At 39.8% G+C, this 19,454-nt stretch overlaps 1 protein-coding gene across 1 annotated transcript in view; it reads right to left on the reverse strand.

The window, feature by feature from the left end:
- Positions 1 to 17,717, reverse strand: part of UBL3 (ubiquitin like 3) — a 58,519-nt gene extending 40,802 nt beyond the window's left edge. The window contains exon 1 of the mRNA XM_037376914.1: positions 16,899 to 17,717. Within this exon, the coding sequence (XP_037232811.1) occupies positions 16,899 to 16,925 (27 nt within the window). The 5' untranslated portion in view covers positions 16,926 to 17,717. The remainder of the gene's footprint in view (positions 1 to 16,898) is intronic.
- Positions 17,718 to 19,454: the final 1,737 nt, after the last annotated feature.

Here is a 19,454-nt window from a genome sequence, read left to right on the forward strand (position 1 = left end):
CTGCTTGGGTTAGATGTCAATAGGATTAGAATGAACTTTGGGTTGCTCCTAGCAAGTACACCCACACCCTCACAGAGGGTTCGGAGGAAAGGCACATGTCTTAAGCCTGTGGAGCAGCTCCACACCTAAGCGTGAGAAGATAAAAGCAGAGACTAGAGGAGTGCAACAGTGGAAAGGTTTCACATATATTTAGTCTCTGGCTAAGGAATGTAAGGAAGTGTCAGACAAACTAAAGGAGTCTCAAAAAAACCCAAAAAACAAAAACCAAACAAACAAAAAACCTTTTTTGTCAACTCACAGAAAGCCTACTATGTTATTCTTAAATACACGCCTCCATCCAGGCAACAGTGCAAAATGGACAGCTGATTAAACCCATCCAGAAAAAAAATAAGCTTCTGGTGTATTTAACAGATGGCACAGGTTATGAAATTGGTCTTTGCTTCAGTCTCCAAATATAATTTTTTAACATAACTGAGATAAAATATTCAAATAGCTTTAAAATATTTCTCAACTCAAACAGAACTAAGCATTTATTGTAGTACATACACTTATGTTTAGAACATGTTTCTAAAGATTATGTTTATTTACCTAAAAAAATAGATATAGAAACCATGTTTCTATAGATTATATCCTATTCCACACATCTGCCATCTGAGAAAAAAAATTCCCTGTTCAGAAAAATGAGGGGTTTTAGGGTTACCTTCTTGTGCTTCAAGCAAAAAAAGTTAAGAGATATGCCAAGCAAGAAAGCTAGAGGCATGCCTGTATATCATACTGCTTGTTAGGAAAACAAAACAAAACAATAAAAAAATATCCCCTCGTTTTTATATCTGCCAAGCTTCCTTCTATATATACTCCTTTGACATGTAATGTCATGACATCACACCCAGTTTTCACAGGGAAAAGGGTAATTCCATTATCTTTGTTTTACACCAAAAGGTTTGGGGGAAGATTTCTTTGCTTTAAATAACAAGTATAGTTCCCTTCTACTACTTTACGAATCAAAGCCTCAACCTTTTCACATGGTACAAGCAAAACTGAAGGCATGTTCTCAGAAAACATTGTTTTATATTGTGGGGTTTTCTTACACTTAGAAATAAACATTTGTCAGTCCTGTGAACTCTTAACCAGCAAGTTCAATGTGGGGTCAAACTACCACTAAAAGGAGCACAGCCCCATATTTCACCAATTTAAAAGCAAAGCAAAACAGAACATAACTGCTTAACTGCAATTCTTCATTCCAATTTTTAAAATCTATGATAATCGTACATGTGTTAATAATAAATTTGCTCATTTACAGAGACTTGACCATTCCTGAAAAACAAATGTGAACATTATTAAGTTTAATACCTATCGTTACAGATCAGGCAGTCAATTCTCCCTACATATGTAGCATGCTGATGCTACAAACGTGCACGATACTTACCTCGGAGCAGCAGGAGCTAGGTAGGCTGACCTTCTCTCTAACACATTACATTAGGTGAAAAATTATCTTCCCATAAAAATTAAACCCTAGAATTTAACATTGAATAGAATACTTTGCACATTCTATTTCTAGATATGTAACTATTAACCTAAAAATAATTTATTAATCATAAATCTTAAAAGAGAAGACATTAAACAAAGACCTACATGTGCACAGATTTGGCTAACGCTCTCCAAAGCATGGAAATCCAGAACTAGGTCACAGCTTTACTCTACAGATCATTTTCAGCTTAGTCTGAACAATAAAAGTCTTTTGAATAAACTGCCTGCATTCAACAATCACGATACACTTTATAATACAGCTCCTATTTGTGGATGAGTGTAACAGCCCATGTATCAACAGCAGAAAATGGATGGAGTTGAACGATATACTCACGGACTGCTAGTTCTTTCCTTCTCTATACTTGACACTTGACCTGAAGAGTCATTTTTTTAAAAAAACTGATTTTTATTTCGAGGGTTCCAGATTTATCAATTCTGCTTTGTAAAGTTTTGATTAATCCCTCAGTCATGAAATCTAGCCATCCAAAAGAGGTCTGCTAGAAGCGAAAATGCAAAGATTAGTCTTGTCAAAGGAACAAAGACTGTATTTTTTATAAGTATATAAATTTACATAGTTACCAAGATTCCTCTACATGAAATTCCTCAAAACATGAAGCTTTTAAGAAAAATAAGATGTAGCCTTTAAGTATGCAGAGACAAAATGTGTTTAGTTTCAAGACAATCATGAAGGATCTTAGTACTATTTCTGCTTTTACAAATACTACAGTAATTTATGCTGAAAAGGTTTAATTTATGATTACTAGATTTCTACCTTAACCTCAAAAAAACACAAAAAAACCACAGAAAAAACTGAAGTTTCAAAACTTAAGTTGTGCCAAAAGTGCTGATATAAACACAGTATAATAACGTCATTCAATCCGAAACTCAGCTTTTAGTAACACATAAGCATCGAAAGCTGCCCTCCAAAATATAAATGTGTATGTATGTATTTATCAAATTACAGGTATGAAATGTACTCCAGTATACAACAGAAACCTTGCTGGCGCAACGATAACAAGCTTCCCTGCTTTCATATCTTATATAATGCAAAATAATTTTCATTATTTAATTATGTAAGCATAAATTTTCAACCCACTTGTATTCATTTCTGTTCTGAGGATAGGAAATATCTTGCAAACACTTCAGGCCAAATGTCAAGACAGACCTGTCAGGCTTCAAGTAATAAGCCTCTTTCTTTTAATCTAATCTACTAAAAACCCCTATCTGACTTTCTTTGCAAGACTCCATTATACAAAGACCAGTATCATTAAAACAACATAAAATTTGTATAGATAGCATTCTTTCTCCTGCTTCACAAGTCTAATTAAACACTTTGGCAAAAACACACTGCATTTCTGCTGTGACGTTTAGAACAGATCATTCAAGTTCTATTTTATACAACAAATTATGAAGAGGGTAGATAATGCACTTTCAAGGACTTCAAACAATTCTCAAAATTACCCAGTTGTATAGAACTTCTCATTTGTTTGGTAACTTAAAGTATTTTTAAATTTAGTGTGATAATGTTTATAAACTTTCATTTTCTTCTTTTTAACAGGTTGTGTGCAACAGCTCAGACCAGATCACACTTGGCAAAGATTCGCAATCACCCTGTACCTACTTCACCACAACAAGCAGTAGTATACCTACAACTATCCAAATTTCCATGTAGTTGTAATCAGGGGAAGATCTGTTATGCGAAAAGAAATATATTTTGAATGGTGGAAAATTCTTTCTACTGCAGTGTGCACAACTGTAGATGTTAAAGTTTTCTGTAGGAAGTAACAAAGCTGGCACAACCGTGATTTACTGTAAATTAAAACATTTAATGATTTAGAAGCACTACTTAACAAATTAAAGCTAGGAAAAGACAACCTACCAAAACCCAGTAAAAGTGTTGCAAATGAGGTTTTACAAAGCCCCAACAGCTCAAAAGAATTACCTAAATATATAAATCTAGTGCTATTTTCAGGCATTATGAAGTACTCCCCCCAACACAGTGCAGCTGCTCCTCCCAAAGGGCAAGGGTCTCCCATAACCCATATGTCATTGATGCCTCCTCTCTCTGGCCATCCTAGACACACTGGCATGTGCGAACTGGCACCAAATGCCATGTTTAGGCAATTGAATCAAATCTTTGAAGCCTTAATGCTTTAGAGCCTATATCTGGTGACGTAAGATTTACTTTTGCCAGAAGGTGCGATGTTTACAAGGACACGTCTCAATAATTTTTCTACGCAGCCAAGTAATACATGCTGCTTTTCTACATTCAGCAATACAAATATTAAGGATGGATTTGGATATGTTTGTGTCTGGCAGGCAGAGGAAGGGCGGTGGTGTCCTTCATCGGAAACCTGTTATCATCTGACACATTAAAAACTTCATTAAATGGAATTTAATCACTAAAAGTACAAAACCTACGCATGGTAAGAGAAAATTATGACGACTCCTTGACTGTTTCTTGCTGCCCATTGTGATTGTACAGCAAATTACCGTCCATAAATAAGCCTGAAGGCTTTGACACTGCTATGTTCAGTGGCTGCACCTTTGTCACTAGATGGTTGTGTAATCACGATTTGGCTTCTCCCTGTACTCCTTTTTCAGCTGCTACCACCACCCATCCTACAAACTGCTACAGGAGTCAAAAATGCCTACAACAGAAAGTGAATGCCATCTTTTCCAACAACTCTGCAAGAACTAATTTGAAACAATTCAAAAGATTTCTCTTCCCTATCCCAACAGCTCTGCAGACACTCCAGAGTTAGCCCATGCAGCTTCCAATAAAGCACCACAAAACAACTGTTGGCTTTACCCCAAAGTTAATGACAGAACAAAAATACAAGACTACTGTATTTTAAGATTCTAAATAAGTGATTTTTGTTTAGGAAACGTTAAACTCCCACAACAAAGAGCTATGGTACTTCCTAAAAATTGTATCCCATTTTTTTGGAACATGTTGCAATCTGATTTTACAAGAAAAACTATTATGTTACACAAAAGACTGCAGAAAAATGCTGTGTTTATTCAAGTATAATTCACTATCTTCCATCTCCTGCAAAACAATGTATAATAAAAGAAAAAGAAAATTTGTACTAGTAGAGGCAGTAACTACACCAATTTTCTTTCCCTCTGGTATTTATTTCTATATGCCAGGAACTACAAGCTAAAACAAAAACTTGGGTTATTTTTTTTTGCAAAGGAGAACAACAAAGGGGAATAAAATCACCTCCTAACAACATGTTCATTATAAATAAAATTCATAACCTAGGACACTTATTTAAGCACCAAAGTCAGAACAGCAGGAGAATAAACTATAAAAGCCAGGAAACTATTTACCTTCACTCCATCTTATCTGGCATTAGTCAGCACGCTGAATTATTCACCTTGGTGCTTTTTTTTTTTTTTTTTTTTTAAGCCAAGTTTGAAATTTACCAAGCAGCACATTTGCAGATAAAGGCACTGACCGATAACACTTTTGTGCTCTATGGATAGGGCAAGCTGCCTTTCCTATATTTCATTTCCCAAAAATTAAAAAAAAATACAGAATTTGAAGGAGATAATTTAAGAAGAAAAACTAAATCCCCATGTCCTTGAACATCAGAAACTGCTGTGGATTTGTTTTCTTCTCCTGAGAATGTTTCAGATTTAAACTGATAGCATGCTATTCGAAAATTAGAAACATGGAAATTGACAGCTGTATTAAGGCAATATTTGATAACAAAGTGCTCAGAATTCCAGTTTCTCTGAAAGGTCAACAAAAATACTTCAGCAAAATGATGTGATTCTCAATCAATACCAACAGTTGAAAGAAATACTAACACAGCCCTACAACAAAGCTGGTATGAAAGCCAGCCTTCCCTAAAGTGTTACCCTCAAAACTTTTTTAAAACTCATTAACAAATATGGTTACAACCTTTCTCCAAATGTTCTTGGGCACATGTATCAATGCATACATATTTTACCGACTTTTGCATCATTTTAATTAACTCACTGTCCACAAAAAGCCTTCACATCTGCAAAGAGCATACTAGCTTAACTGAAATGGCAGTACAGTCATGCAATATGAACTGTGAACAACCAAGACTGACAGGCACTGAAGATGCACCAAAGCAGAGCCCATCAGAAAAAATTTAATAATAAAAAAATAACAAAAACCACTAACACAAAAGCACCACCAAAAAAAAATAATCTTTATGATCTTTGAATTTTGTTTATCTGACTGCAGTTCAAACTGTAATATTCCATTCCCTGCAACTCTGCTGCATAGTTATCAAGTACAAAAGTATATTTAAGTGAAATTCCATTCCACAGTATCCACAATTTTTTACAAATACTAACCTCTTCTTTCACAGGTCTTCCAAAAAATAAATGGATTTTTACTAAGCACTTGTTAAGGAGACTGGTAAGACAGGAAAGCTCAAGATTAACTAACATTTATCTTCCAAGAAAATTTTGAGCAATGCAGGAAAGGTAAGGTCTCTGAACAATGAGGAAGTGCTGAATAATAAGGAGAGGGGAGAAAAGCACATCATTCTGGTAGAAGAGACAATTATGCATTTATACCACAGGATGGATAAATAGTGTTCAACAGTCAGGTATGTACGACTGGTTTTATACTTCATTTTACAAGTGGAAGAGTTCCCTCTTAACATGAGTTCTCCATGTATGACATAAATAGTGCCATGGTACATACATCATACTCACAGTGGCAAAAAATACAAGATAAACTGTATTTGCTCAAAAGCCACAAATCTGTATTGAAAAAGACAACCTCAGCTTAAAAGTGCCAGGCTCTTTATAGAGAGACTTTACACTTGTCATAGTCAACTCAGAGAAAGATACAGCTGTAACTCTGGAGTCCAGCCCCACCAAAACTTTATAGATTCCACATTAAAATCTTTTCAAGCCTGTCTTACCTCCTGCAATAAGCACAAGGAGCACTTACACATCCTCAAGTGCCTGCATGAGAGTGAGTGAACAAGAAGTATTCTGCATCTGCACTGTAGCCCTCCATAGGGATTCCCCTGGCTATCCCCAAAGCAAAAGAAATTGGCACACAGAGCTCATTTTCATTCCCATAAAAAAAGTGGCATGCAGGAAAAAGTTAAGAAGTTCCATCACCCTGGCTGAGGTGATGACAGCTCACTGCAAAAGCACATGCTTCAACCCCCCTTTGTACAATGAATTTAAAAAATCTGAGGTTTTGAGATCCTTGCTAGTGAAGAAACATTAGAGCCCATCACCAGACTCCGCTACTACCCTATTCCAAGCACCTACACTCTTACTCTGAATGACCCTCTACAGGACTCCCTTCTTGGTGAGAAGAAACAATTCAGAGGTGACCCTCTCCAAGCTAAAACAACTCAGCCCACTGCCACCTTCACTGGAGCCCTCATCACAACCCCACTTACAGTTTACCTAGCATTCCACCCACTATAGTGGATATTCTAAACCTCAAAATTATCGTAAACACACATAATCTGGATAAAAACTTACACATTTCCAGATTTACACAAAATCCTGATTCATATGAAACTCTACTGGTCAGAGGCAATAAGCAGACAGAAATCAAACACAGCTGCATTTTCTCTTTAATAAGAGCTCCTAGTCATCTTGCCATTAGCTATGAAAACAAGATCCTCACAACAAAGTTAAATTTCTCAGTAACAAGCTGTTCTTTTGGTGCCTGATCTGACATATTGTACCTTGAAACCCTGGTCTTGTGTCTAGACAACTAGAAATACTCACTGGCATCTTTTAAAACTCCTTTCCAAGATAAAAGCTTCCTCTCCTTTGTACGTGAGCTTGAACTGAACTAGCATGGAGCTTACCTCACATAAAATACTTACCACATCTTTACATTACAAAGGTGGCCTTTAAAATAGCTTTTCTTGGAAATCCACAGCATGAAAAACAAACATTACACTACATTCTGGTAGAAGATTTTTGAATATTCAAGTCAAACAATCCCTACACATTTTTATGGCCAAAAGGCAACATGCTGAACAAACTCCACCTTACAAACATGGGGTTCCTGACTGGAGATAGTCAAACTGGAATGACTCCAAGAACTATTACCACAGCTTTTGGGTAACAGGGAAAGCAATGCATCTCCTTAGATGTTCAGAAGAACAGCTAAACCTACCCACTCTGGTGTCCCAACCACACTAACCACTGCAAAGCCAAACTCAGGCAGGGATTTACATACAGCACTACCCACAGTCAGCAACTATTGGGGCACAGGCAGAGAGAGGGGCACAGCTACAGCATGCACATGATGCCACACCAGAATTAGTCCTGCTTAATATAAGACATTGCAGCCCAACAGTTAAAATCCAGAACATTAATGCAAATAAAACTTCCTAAAGTCCTCACAGCACACAAGAGAGAGCACCCAACTTACTGCGAGATCAGCTTTCTAATTATTCTTTATAAACGTACAGTAATACATCCTCATTGTCACTTATGTGCTATAATATGGGTATTGGAAGTTATTAATTTTATGTGTAATTTCATGTTAATTTCATTATTACCTAATGGACTTAGTGAATAGGGATTTATTCCCCTCACTTAAAATCCTTTACTAAAGCTTTCTGAAAGTTTGGTGTTTATTGCCAAAAATAGCTGTACAAGTACACAAAGTACGTATCACTAAAACATGCACATCCAATAAGGTTTGTTTCTATCACAGATCAATAACCTCGATCCAGAAGTGAGAGCTAGCTTTCCCTACCATTCTGCACAGCTGTTATGATGTGCAACTCATCTGCATGGACTAAAAGTATATTCATTCACAGGCAAAATGACATAAATATTCAGATTTAATATGCCCTCAGTAATGTGTTATGTATCAAATACAACCACAGAACACTATTCCAAGAATTAAGTTTATGTTGATGTTCATGTTACTGCCCATACAAATATGAATTCTGTAATTTAAAGAAAAAAAAACCACTGCAGCTATTTCAGACTTTAAAAGCATACAGAGGCTTCTAATTAGTTCCTTATAGTATATAAAAGATAAGCATGTCTGAAAAATGTTAAACAGTTTTTAAATCTTAAAAATACTGAAAAGGACTGCTATTTTAGAAGAACTATTTTAAAGTAATAGAATTTACAATAACTTTCCTGAGACTTACTAGCATATGTCACATATATTCACAGGTATACTGGCACTGATCTACCTTGAAGAAGAGAATCCTAAATCTACACCCTCAGCTATGAAAGACTTTGACTAACGCTGCACTTCACTTTTATCTCTATTCCATTATTTCTCTATATTAAAAACATATCTCAGATTCCGGAGACAGATTAAGTAGTACCATCTAGAATATATGTTAAGTATCAGAAACAGATTACAGTGATGTGGATCTCTGCCAGACCACAAAGCGTTACCATATCATAACTCCACTGAGGAGATATCAACCAGGGCTGCAGTATATGACTTTGAAGTACTATTCTTTTTGAGATGAAACGCACTGCTCTTTTCATGCTCTGAAAGAAAAACACATTTAGTTTCCTTGTGTTTATTTTGAAATTGGCACTACACTGTTATCAAGTTCTTGAGAGGATTTCTTATGCAACATGAAACAGTGAATAGTCGTCATGAAGATCACAGACAGCTTCCAGAAGACCTCAGGACCACTCAAAAAAAAATAAAATAAAAAAATAAAGGCACTAAACTTTCATTCCCATCCAAACTGCCAATAAATTCACAGATTAAAATCCAGATCCTCAGCTGCAGCTAAAGGGCACTCCAGGATAAGACCACCTTTGTTCCTCAGCAGTGGTCCAAGCCATTGACATAAACGGATTAGCCTGAACAGTAATCTGTGCCACCTCTCAAGAGCAACCAAAACCATCACGGCAGGTAGACACCAACACAAACATTTTCAGATTGCATCCCCATGTTATTGAACATGAAGTACCATTTTGTTACCTATGGTCCCACTACAGCATAGATCCATTTTTTGGCAGTAGACTAAACCTACTAAACTCCTAGGCAGAATCTCTGGTGTTATTTGGTTAATTTATATGGGATACATAAAACTCAGAGACTTTCTTGCTTGTTCCTGTCTCCGTAATAACAGTATCGTTGAATAAAGTCTCAACTAAACTCTGCCACAAACTTTCCACTTTAAACTGAGTCTCCTGAATAATTTTAGGTAAAAAACCAAACCCAACCCAACCCACAAATGTAATCCTGTCACTGGCAAGCTATTTTCAAATTTCTTTACAGAAAGCAGAAAAAAGTACAAGACACTGATGGCAGTGTCACAGTCACATAATCTGCCAAATTGTTCTACACAAAGTTTCTATTTGCGGAAAATAGACACTACTTTTTTTAAAAAAAAAATCAGATTTAAACATACTTGCAGAGTCTTACTACAAATTGAGAGAGGGCCTTCACTGTGGATGGTTTACAAGCAGCAACAAATTCAACCTCTGTCAAGCTAAACACAATACCAGCTAACAACCGCAAAATACACTAGATTTCCACAAATACATAAGAGTACTCAGCTGCAACAACATTTTAAGTATTCCTGCAGAACTATACTTTTGAGGCCCAGCAGACATACAAGTAAGAATGTCTTAATTTTTTCTTCAAGTGTTGCTCTCAGAAATAAACAGGACTTCTAAATAATTTTCTCTACATTCTAAGAAAGATCGCTTAGCAACTTTTATCTCCCTTCAAATTTCTTTTCAGATACAAAGAAAACATAGTATTGAAGTGCATAATGCTATCTGCAGAACCTCAACTGATGTCTCAGGAAACTTTTTTTTTTTTTTTTAACAATTCTTGCAGTGTGTTGACTTATCATTCTTTTCCTCCCTCAGTATTTCCTCACTATCATTGCTTGCAAAACTTAGTGGTACATCTGTGAATTCATATTTGTCTGGAGGTATACCAAGTGAAAAATGTTCCAGTCATTGCTTTAAGATGTTCTGTAACATAACAGAAGCTGTCAAGAAATTAAAGGCTGTCCTTCTAGCAGACTTTACAGGGTAATTTTTAACAATAACTGAATTTCAAAAGATAGACCTCTGAATTATGTTAAAACTGATGAAGAGCTGGGGTCTCAAGAGTTCAGATTTGACATGAGAACAATGAAATTAAAATTTCTCACTTGCATTCTGTTCATTTTCAGTAGCTAAAACGAAAGCAGTGTACTCAGTCATATCCCTTTAACAATTATGGTGAGCTAAAGTTTACGCATGCAAAATCATGGCAGGGAAAGCTTGCTGCTTCAGTAGGCTCAATTAATTGCTGCAAAATGAGATAACATGGAACACGAGTATTGATCAGCAGCTCTGCCTTTCACCATAGTTAGAATGGGAAATAACCAAATTAGTGGATCCAATACTGTACAAAGAAAAGACTGAAAATAAGCTGTATTATCTCTTTTACATAAAACCACAAGAATGATTAGTCACATTCCAGATATTTCTGGATTCCTGCAAGCTAGAGCAGCACTCACAGGCTGAGTCACAACTGAGCTCTCCATCCTGCTCAGTATTGCATAAGCAGATATACAGACATCACCAAAAGTTTACATTCTGACTTTTACTGAGAACCAAAGCTGACTGACCAGAAAAATAAAACAAAGAAATCCCACTTCCTGCATATACCATGACCATGGCTTTCAACGGTCACAGAAGTTTACTTTGGAAGAAGTCTCAGTTTAAAAACAAACAAACAAAAAAAAAGGCAGCATGCCCTTAGTCATTTTATTTACAATACCATAAAAGTATTGCTTACCAAGTCTGCTGCAAGGACCATATTCAGAGAGGCTAATTTCCTACTACAGCCTTATGCCAAGCCAAGCCAAGGAAGAGTGTTATGGGCCTTGAATGATCTAAACTTTAAGTTTAGATACACACAAACAGCAGTCACAAACTCTAAGGTGAAATACAGATTACAGGTACCTGAAGTTGTCCCTAATCCCAGATCTGAGAGGTGCAACTTGTCCCCATCCAGGTCCTGACTGAGCTATCCACTTGCTACAGGTGATCTCTGGCAGTTTTTTAACATGCAGAGTTCAGTGTTCCTGCTGTGGAGGTGATCATTTTGCTGCACTCAGATACTCAGCGTTTGTTTCTAGTCTCTCAACCCTGCTGGAAACTGCCAGCAGCTACTGCCGGCTTCCCAGCATTCCCAACAAGGGAGGGGTTAAATATCCTCCAGTACACATTTCCCCCCCCCCCCCATTTCATGGAGTTAAGACAACAAAAAGGAGAGAGAAACCAAATCAGGTAACAATAACAAGGGTGGGTGGCAGGAAGGAAGAAACAGTTTACACTGCCAGCCTACACTTCCATCTGAAGTATAATGCTGCACCAAGGCCCAGCATAAATATGAATCGTTATCTCATCCACAGGTTACAGCTGTTCATCCCCGAAGCAAATGAGATGAAGGACATGCAAACACTGTTTCAGAGTATGTTTAATGTGTTAGGATGCTGTGGAATTTCCACTACACGTTCATACATAAAAATGCCAGTCATTATTAAGATATTTCTTGTTGGTTGTTAAATAAATAGGTAAGGCATTTTTTAATCTGTGGAAGGAAAAAGGTGGTGGGGAAAATGGTAAATACAAGTCATTCTGAAATATACCCAAATGTATACATTCAACATCAGCTTTGACAGGTTTATCCCTGGCCACCGCTGCAGATAACAGAGAAGGAGGTTCTTCACCTAGTTACAAGAAACACTGCAATATGCTACAAAGGCTGGATCAATACATAAGGAGTCAGGAAGGAACTCCTCCAGGCTCTTCTTTCTAACACAAATCCCATCAATTTCTTCTCCAAAAGAAGGCAAAAAAACCCAAAACAAAACATTGAGAATGACAAAGTATAGGATACTTCTATCTGTTACAATCAGCAAACAACAGTGACAAAATAAATAAATAAAGGGAAGGAAAAAATATCCATACAGAAAAACCCGATAAGCTAATTTTATCTTAGGCTATAATGAGTTAGAACTTTCAACACAGGGGTACAAAAATACAGAGGAATAATTAGACCTTTATTATAAAAAAAAACCCAACCTTGAGAGACTAACTTATGACTATTATGCACAAAAGCTGCTAAGAATACAGTAACTTTCAGAACCAGGAAAAAGGATCTACTGAAGGTAAAAGGAAAAGCAGTTAAAAAAGAAGAACAGAGATACATGACTTCTTCGGTTTTGTCCTGATACATTGTAATGCTATGAGCGAACAAGAATCTGTGTTCCAAGAATATTACGATAGTGCACTTATTATTCTTAAATGAAAGAATTGTTTAGACTAAAGGATGGACAACAAAACTCAGCTGCCATACAACCAGCTACTCTTTTAAGCCCCTCCTGTCTGAACCTTATTCCTGGATGCCAAGATTCCCCTACTGACATATCATTAGCTGCACATCCATCCTTTTCCCGGTTAGCCTCAATTAACAGTTATTAAAAAGGAATTCCTTAAGCTATTCATCACCATTCTATACTAAATTTCCTACAGAAAAGAACACGCATGTATACTTTTCCACTAAAGACACTAACAAGGCATGAACTGTGCAGGGTTTCTATTTGTTATTTTTCCACCAGCTGCCATATATAAGTGTTTTAGACCATAGGCTCCATCCTCTCACGTGTCTGCAAAGGTGTCACACCAAACATTCAGTTTTATTAAAAATTATCTCTCCCATACCACCTACATCTCTTAAATATAGCATATGGATTCAATAGCTGGACATAATGAAATTGAAAATCTTTACTTGTTTTGATAGATTTGAGTGTTCTGCTGTTTATCAAATGCCAAAAAAAAAAGTCCCAAACCAAACCCAAACCAAAAAACCCCAACAAAAAATCACCCTCACCATGAGTCAAAATCATCACTCTTGGTTATTACTCGAGAGAAAAAGAATCTGCTATCCTAGGGGGTATGCAAAGAGCTGCCCAGGAAGAAAATGCTGGCAGAGCCTTTTTGTACCTACATAAAAACACACCAATACAGGAAACACCGGACACCATAATACTTTCAGTCATACAGGCCCCTTACTGTGAACTTCTAATATCCCTGGAGAATTAGATCTGTGAGAAGTATCATAGGCACACAGAACAGAGATGCAGCTTCCCAGATTCTTGTGATAACTCCACTGAAATAAAGGAGATTATTCAATTGAGCAATAACTTGGGGACTGAGCGCTGGTTTTTCATAGCTTGTTTTTTAAATAGTCAGCTACAGTGTTTAAATAAATACCAAATCATTTTCATTTCGTCCACTCCAAAAAAACTGTGTGATTAACTTCACAAGTCCATAAACCACCTCACATCTCTTTATTACTACAAAAGAAATAAAACTTGCAAACAGCCCTCCTGTTATTCACAGTCAAACCCTAGCTACTACCAAATGGCAAAATTGACGAAGTGCATGATGAAATTATTGAACATATTCAGAGATGCTCTGTTGCCACTACAATCATCAGTACTTATGTGAGAAATTGAACAAAATTAGGCTCTAGATACACAGTATAGTCTTCAAGCACTACCCCATATATGTGTAGTCCTAATTAAGTTAATGAAACTACCCAGAGGTCAGTATCAGCAGGTTTCATTCCAGGAGTGGAGTTTTAACCTGTAAGTAGCGCACATTGCTAAGGAATAATGCACCACAAACTTACGATATCCGGAATGTGGTATGTCACTATCCAATTTATTAGTAGAATACGAATGATAAAGTACTGTGTTATGTTGAAATGGTTAGGTGGTAAAATCTGTTGTAGTTTTGAAAGAAGTCAGCTAAATGTCAGAGAAAAGGAGGCTGGATCAAATTATGCCTACATACAAGCAGAAGGCTTACTGAAGATCTGATAATTTACTATGAATTATATATAGCAGATTCTTCTCAAAGGTGGAACAGGAAGACAAATTAACACATTTTTAAGAAGCAGCAATTAGAATAGTTTTATTATTATTATGAGAGGGTTACTTCATGAATCTGACAAACAGTTTGAAACATAATTATTATAATACTTTAATAATTCAGATTTACTAAGCATGATGGAGTCTTCATAACATGACACTCCATCACACTGATGCCAACTCCTACAGAAATGGGAAATCATTTTTTTTGTAAATGCAAATTACATAGTGGGTGGATAAGATAAATGCAAACTGCAAAATCCAACACTAAATAAAAACATATATGAACAAGGTGACAGCCTGGTAAGCACTCTTCCTTAAAGAGCAATCAAATAACAATCACATTTCTTTCCTGAACAAGCTCCTTTGAAATAAGGATGGTAACAAAAGGAGATCCAGAATCAGTTTTCAAGTGCTCTTTTTACAAAGTAATATTTATTAGCTGTATTTAATAACTTGGATTTCTAAAACAGTTCAAACTTTCAGAGAGAAGCTGCAGCTAATAATGCACAGACTCAACAAAATGATCCTAAGACAGACCAGAATATGTCTATTTATTCAGTTGAAATTTACCAACATGGGTAACATCTTCATTCAAATGTTTTTGCCGTGAATCAGTATTTAAACATCACTATGTATAACAAGCTTCTTCCTGATTTGAAGAAACAGAGCATTGCTAGGCCTAGCTATCCCTGTCAGTGGTATTTTCATTACATCATAACAACAGAAGGAAACAGTCTTCATAGAAACAAAATAGTATTTTACCTATCTTAAAATCTGTTTATTTTGTATAAAATGTCAAATGTCCAACATAAGCCTAGCAGCAGCATCACAATTCCCAGGCAGGCAGGACCTAGAAGTAGTGTGGAGGTGGCAGTGCATTCAGCTCAGGGTGACAAGGAAGAGGAACACCTCATGTCAGTCAAGGGACTCCTCCAGGCAATCTAAAAAGCACCACTAAGATATTTGCATCTAACCCTCTGCAGCTAAGGAAAGCATTTCCATGATACAACGCTAGACAGACACGTGCAAGTGAAAAGGGGATTCAGAGTACTCTAACAGCCTGAGAGACCCTAACAAAAAAAATACATGAAGATGTATAGTTGAAAGGATTTAAAGTCAGATGCAACAGTCTCCTCATCAACCTTTTTGTTCAGGGGGCAAAATTTATAGTATTTGAGAAAGGTAGAGGGAGAAGCAAAAGAGGAAAGAAAAAAAAAGTGAGCTTAACACCATGTTTGATCATCCTCTGTATCTTACTGCTTCTTGGCAGAATTCACTCTTTATGACTGCAGTACAAAAGCTGCGAAGGAAACACTGAACATAAGCGACTAAAGGATACCATTATTTCAATAGCCCATTTGTCATACATATGCACCATTAATTGTATAGCGATGGCTGAAACAAGGACTACTCTGTTTTACGGTTATCACTACCAGGACAGGTTTTACTCACAAAACAGAATTTCATCCTGAAAGGAAAAAAAGCATGGACAAGTCTGCTGCTTTTAGGAAAAAAAAGTACCTTTAAATGTGAACAGTCATGGGAGATACATGAAAATATTCTTCTCTAAAAATAAAGAACCAACATATCGAACTGCAGCCACAACTTTTTTTTTCCAATTAAGTGATTTATGGAAATATATACAAACGAGGAAAGTCATGCTGAACGAAAGATTACCTAGCAGACCAGCTTCATCCCCCCTCCGCATGCCCTGCTATACCTTCCTATTTTAAATGTACCGAGCCGAGTATCCAATACACGCTGAAGTCCGCCATAAGAAGTACTAGGAGTGCCCTTGAAAAATGTCCAGATTGCAGCTAGTGCACAAAAGACCTCGCCATGTAAATAAGTGCATGAGAATTTCTCTTTCGCTCTTGACCCGGCAGCAAGTGAAGAGATTAAGTTCCCATCAACATCGGAAGACAAAGTGTCAGTAAGAAACAACCGAAGTTTGAAAGAAAAGGAAGGAGGCTGAGACTAAATTTCAGCTGGTTTAGAAAGAAGAAAAAAAAAAAAAAGGAAAAAAAAAGGAAAAAATGGCTCGAGTAAACCATTCTGAATGCTCTACTTTATCTTCCCCCCCAAAATGCTCCACAAGAGCTGAGCAGCAGCGCTACGCCAAATAAGCAAGAGCAGTCAGGTATTACTGCCATAGGTAAGAGGAAGCAGCTATCCCCCCTTGCCTTGCTACACAGAAGGCAACGCTGCAGATTTCCCTCTCCGCTACCAAAAAGCTAAAACAAAACGAGCATCTGGGGCGGGGGGGGGGGGGGGGGGGGGGGGCTGGGTGGTGTGCGTGTGGTGTTATTAATTGGGAACTTTTTGTTCCTTAAATACATGTACCCGAGACCCTTTTTTTTTTTTTTCACCCACGCCCCTCTTCTTTCCATCTTCTCTGCCAAAACAGGTTGGAATATACGTTATACCATAATAATACTATTAAATAAGGCGTATAAGACTTACCATATCAGCTGGAACGCTGCTGGACATCTTGATGTTACCCTAAATGGCTTAAAATCAACTTAACAAAAAAAAAAAAAAAAGCACCAAGAGCCCGTCGCAGATCTTCAAGAAGCAAAACCAGTGTCAATGTCGGAGGCAGCAACTTCCACGTTCCCTACGAAAAAGCGGTGCCCGATGTGCAGCGGGGAAGGCGGCCGGTTGAGGTGAAGGAATATCCAGGGGCAAGCGGTGCCGGGGCTGCACCGGAGGAGCCGGCGGGAGACCAGAGATGGCAGCAGATCCCTGTCAGCGGCGGCGGCGGCAGCAGCACCAGCGGTGCCAGGTAGACCAGGCAGGACTACACCGCCACATGAGCTGCGTGCGGGCTTTTTCCCCCCTCTCTCCCTCTTCCTTCTCTCCCAGCCTTGACAAATGACGACGGGATGATTCACGGGATAATGGTGCGTCCAAGTCACCTCCTCAGTCAGCGCAGGCGACCCGGGCGCGCAGGCAGGCAGGCAGGCAAGACCTCGCTCCTGCCCTCGGCTGCGGGGCAGGGAATCGGGAGGGCCGGGGTGGGCTCGGGGCCGCTGGGGAGGACGTCGGGCTTCGGGCCCCCCCTAGGCGGTGTGCGACATTCAACAGCGTCTGCCGGGGAGACGGGCCGGGGAGGGCTGCCTGAGGGGCGGCCGGAGGGGAAAGCCCTCCCCCGCGGCGCTTCGGCGGCGACAGCACTCGGCAGGGACCGGGGGGCGTTCAACGGCGGCCGCCTCCCGCAGTCTCAGGTCTCCGCTCGCATCGCCGCCGCCGCCTCAGCCCGCCCTCCCTCCCCCGAGTCGTCCTCCCTCCCCCGAGTCGTCCTCCCTCCCCCGAGTCGTCCTCCGGCGGTTCCGGGCGCTCCCCCTCCCCCGCCGCCCGCGCCGCCTCGCCCCGCTGCGAGCCGGAGCTGCCGGTCCTCAGCGCGATCCTCGCCCGCAGCCGCCCCCTGTCATCTTCGGCTCAAACCAACATGGCGTCTGCCGAGCCGAGAGAGGGGACACGGCGGGGGAGCGACGGACCCCCCCACACCCCCCCGCCGCGTCACGCGCCGCCGCGCCGCGCGGCACCATGGGGCTTGTAGGCTGCCGAGAGGCGCGGGGCCTAGCCCCGCCTCCCCGCCGCGGCCCCGCCCCGCAGCAACCGTTGCCAGCGCGGGGAAGCGGCTGGCGCCGTGCGGGGCCCCCCTCGCCCTCGGGGCGCTCCCCGCTCGCCTGGCGGCACCGGCGGGGCCCGGGCGCCGCTTCCCCGCGCTGGCGGCAGAGGCGCGCGCGGAGTCCCCCCTGCTGCCGCCGCCACCCGGGCGAGTTACCGCAGACATAAATCGTCGTTCTCCCAAGGGCGGCTGCGGCTTCCTCAGGGCGTTTGGGGCTCCCCTGGCAGCCCTTCCTCCATGGATCCCGTTCCCAGCGTGTGGGCCTGTGCCGGACTCTCGGACGGCCTCCAAAAAAGAAAAAAAGAATTTTTTTATTTTACTGTTTTCTTTTTTTTTTTTTTTCCTTCTTGCACCCCCAGATCTGCAAGTCTGGGCCTGTACGTCTGTTCTTTGTATTCCTCAACTGTTACATTTGGGGTTTAGAGTTTAAAATCTCAAGGTTCTTCTTGGGTTGTTTTGTTGTTGTTGTTGTTGTTCCCCCTCAAACTGTGTAGTTTCATTAATGAAAAAAGCTCTGTCAAAGTTCTTCTTGGGTGGTGGTGGTGTTCCCCCCCAAAACTGTGTAGTTTCATTAATGAAAAAAGCTCCTCTGAGATTCAGGGTGAAAATGATGACTTCCAACTTGGAAGTGTCTGGAAAAAGGCCCTTAGCATGTGAGATGCCCCCTTCAGAAGCCATCCCACTGCCCAAAGGGCTGCGTGGTTGTCAGGGACCCCCATCCTCTGAAGTGGTGTGTGTAATCGGTATTTTATCCCTTATTCCAGGCTGCTCCCAGATACCAGCATTCAATAAGGGCTGTGATAAAAATATGCATCCCATCTTGAAGATACAAAAAAATGCTACACAAGGTGCAGCTCCATTGAAGAAGTGAGTAGGGCTTTTGAGAGGACTATGGAGGAACACGTTCATATGCCCATACTGTAAAACTGTCCAAGAAAAAAAAATGAAATTAAGAAAACCAAGTAGTTGGAGCTTGTGACAGATGCAGCCTGGTTCCTTCAGGGACAGATCTCATGTAAAACCACAGGAAATTAAGACAGAGTTGTTCCCTTTAGTACTAAAAGTTTGAGGGTGCCTTTCCTCTTTAGGACTTCAGGCAGCAAATGCAACCCCTGGCAAGCTACCGTCCCTTGCAGAGGTTATAATTCTTTTCTTTATACTCTGCTCCAAAGCAGCACAAAGCTACCAACCTCAGAAAACAGACCTGACAGCAAGCAGCCCTGTCTGATGCCTGGGAGAAGAGTTGGGAGCCAGCAGAAGCGGCCCACATGCACAGGGCCTCTGTGAGGATCCTGTGCTGTCACACACTGTGTGACTTCAGGCACTCCCTGCCTTATCACCCTAGTCTGCTTAGATGGTACGTTTTTGGGAGGCAGTGGCTGGGG

Source organism: Falco rusticolus, chromosome 2 (assembly GCF_015220075.1).
Source record: "Falco rusticolus isolate bFalRus1 chromosome 2, bFalRus1.pri, whole genome shotgun sequence".
NCBI lineage: Eukaryota > Metazoa > Chordata > Aves > Falconiformes > Falconidae > Falco > Falco rusticolus.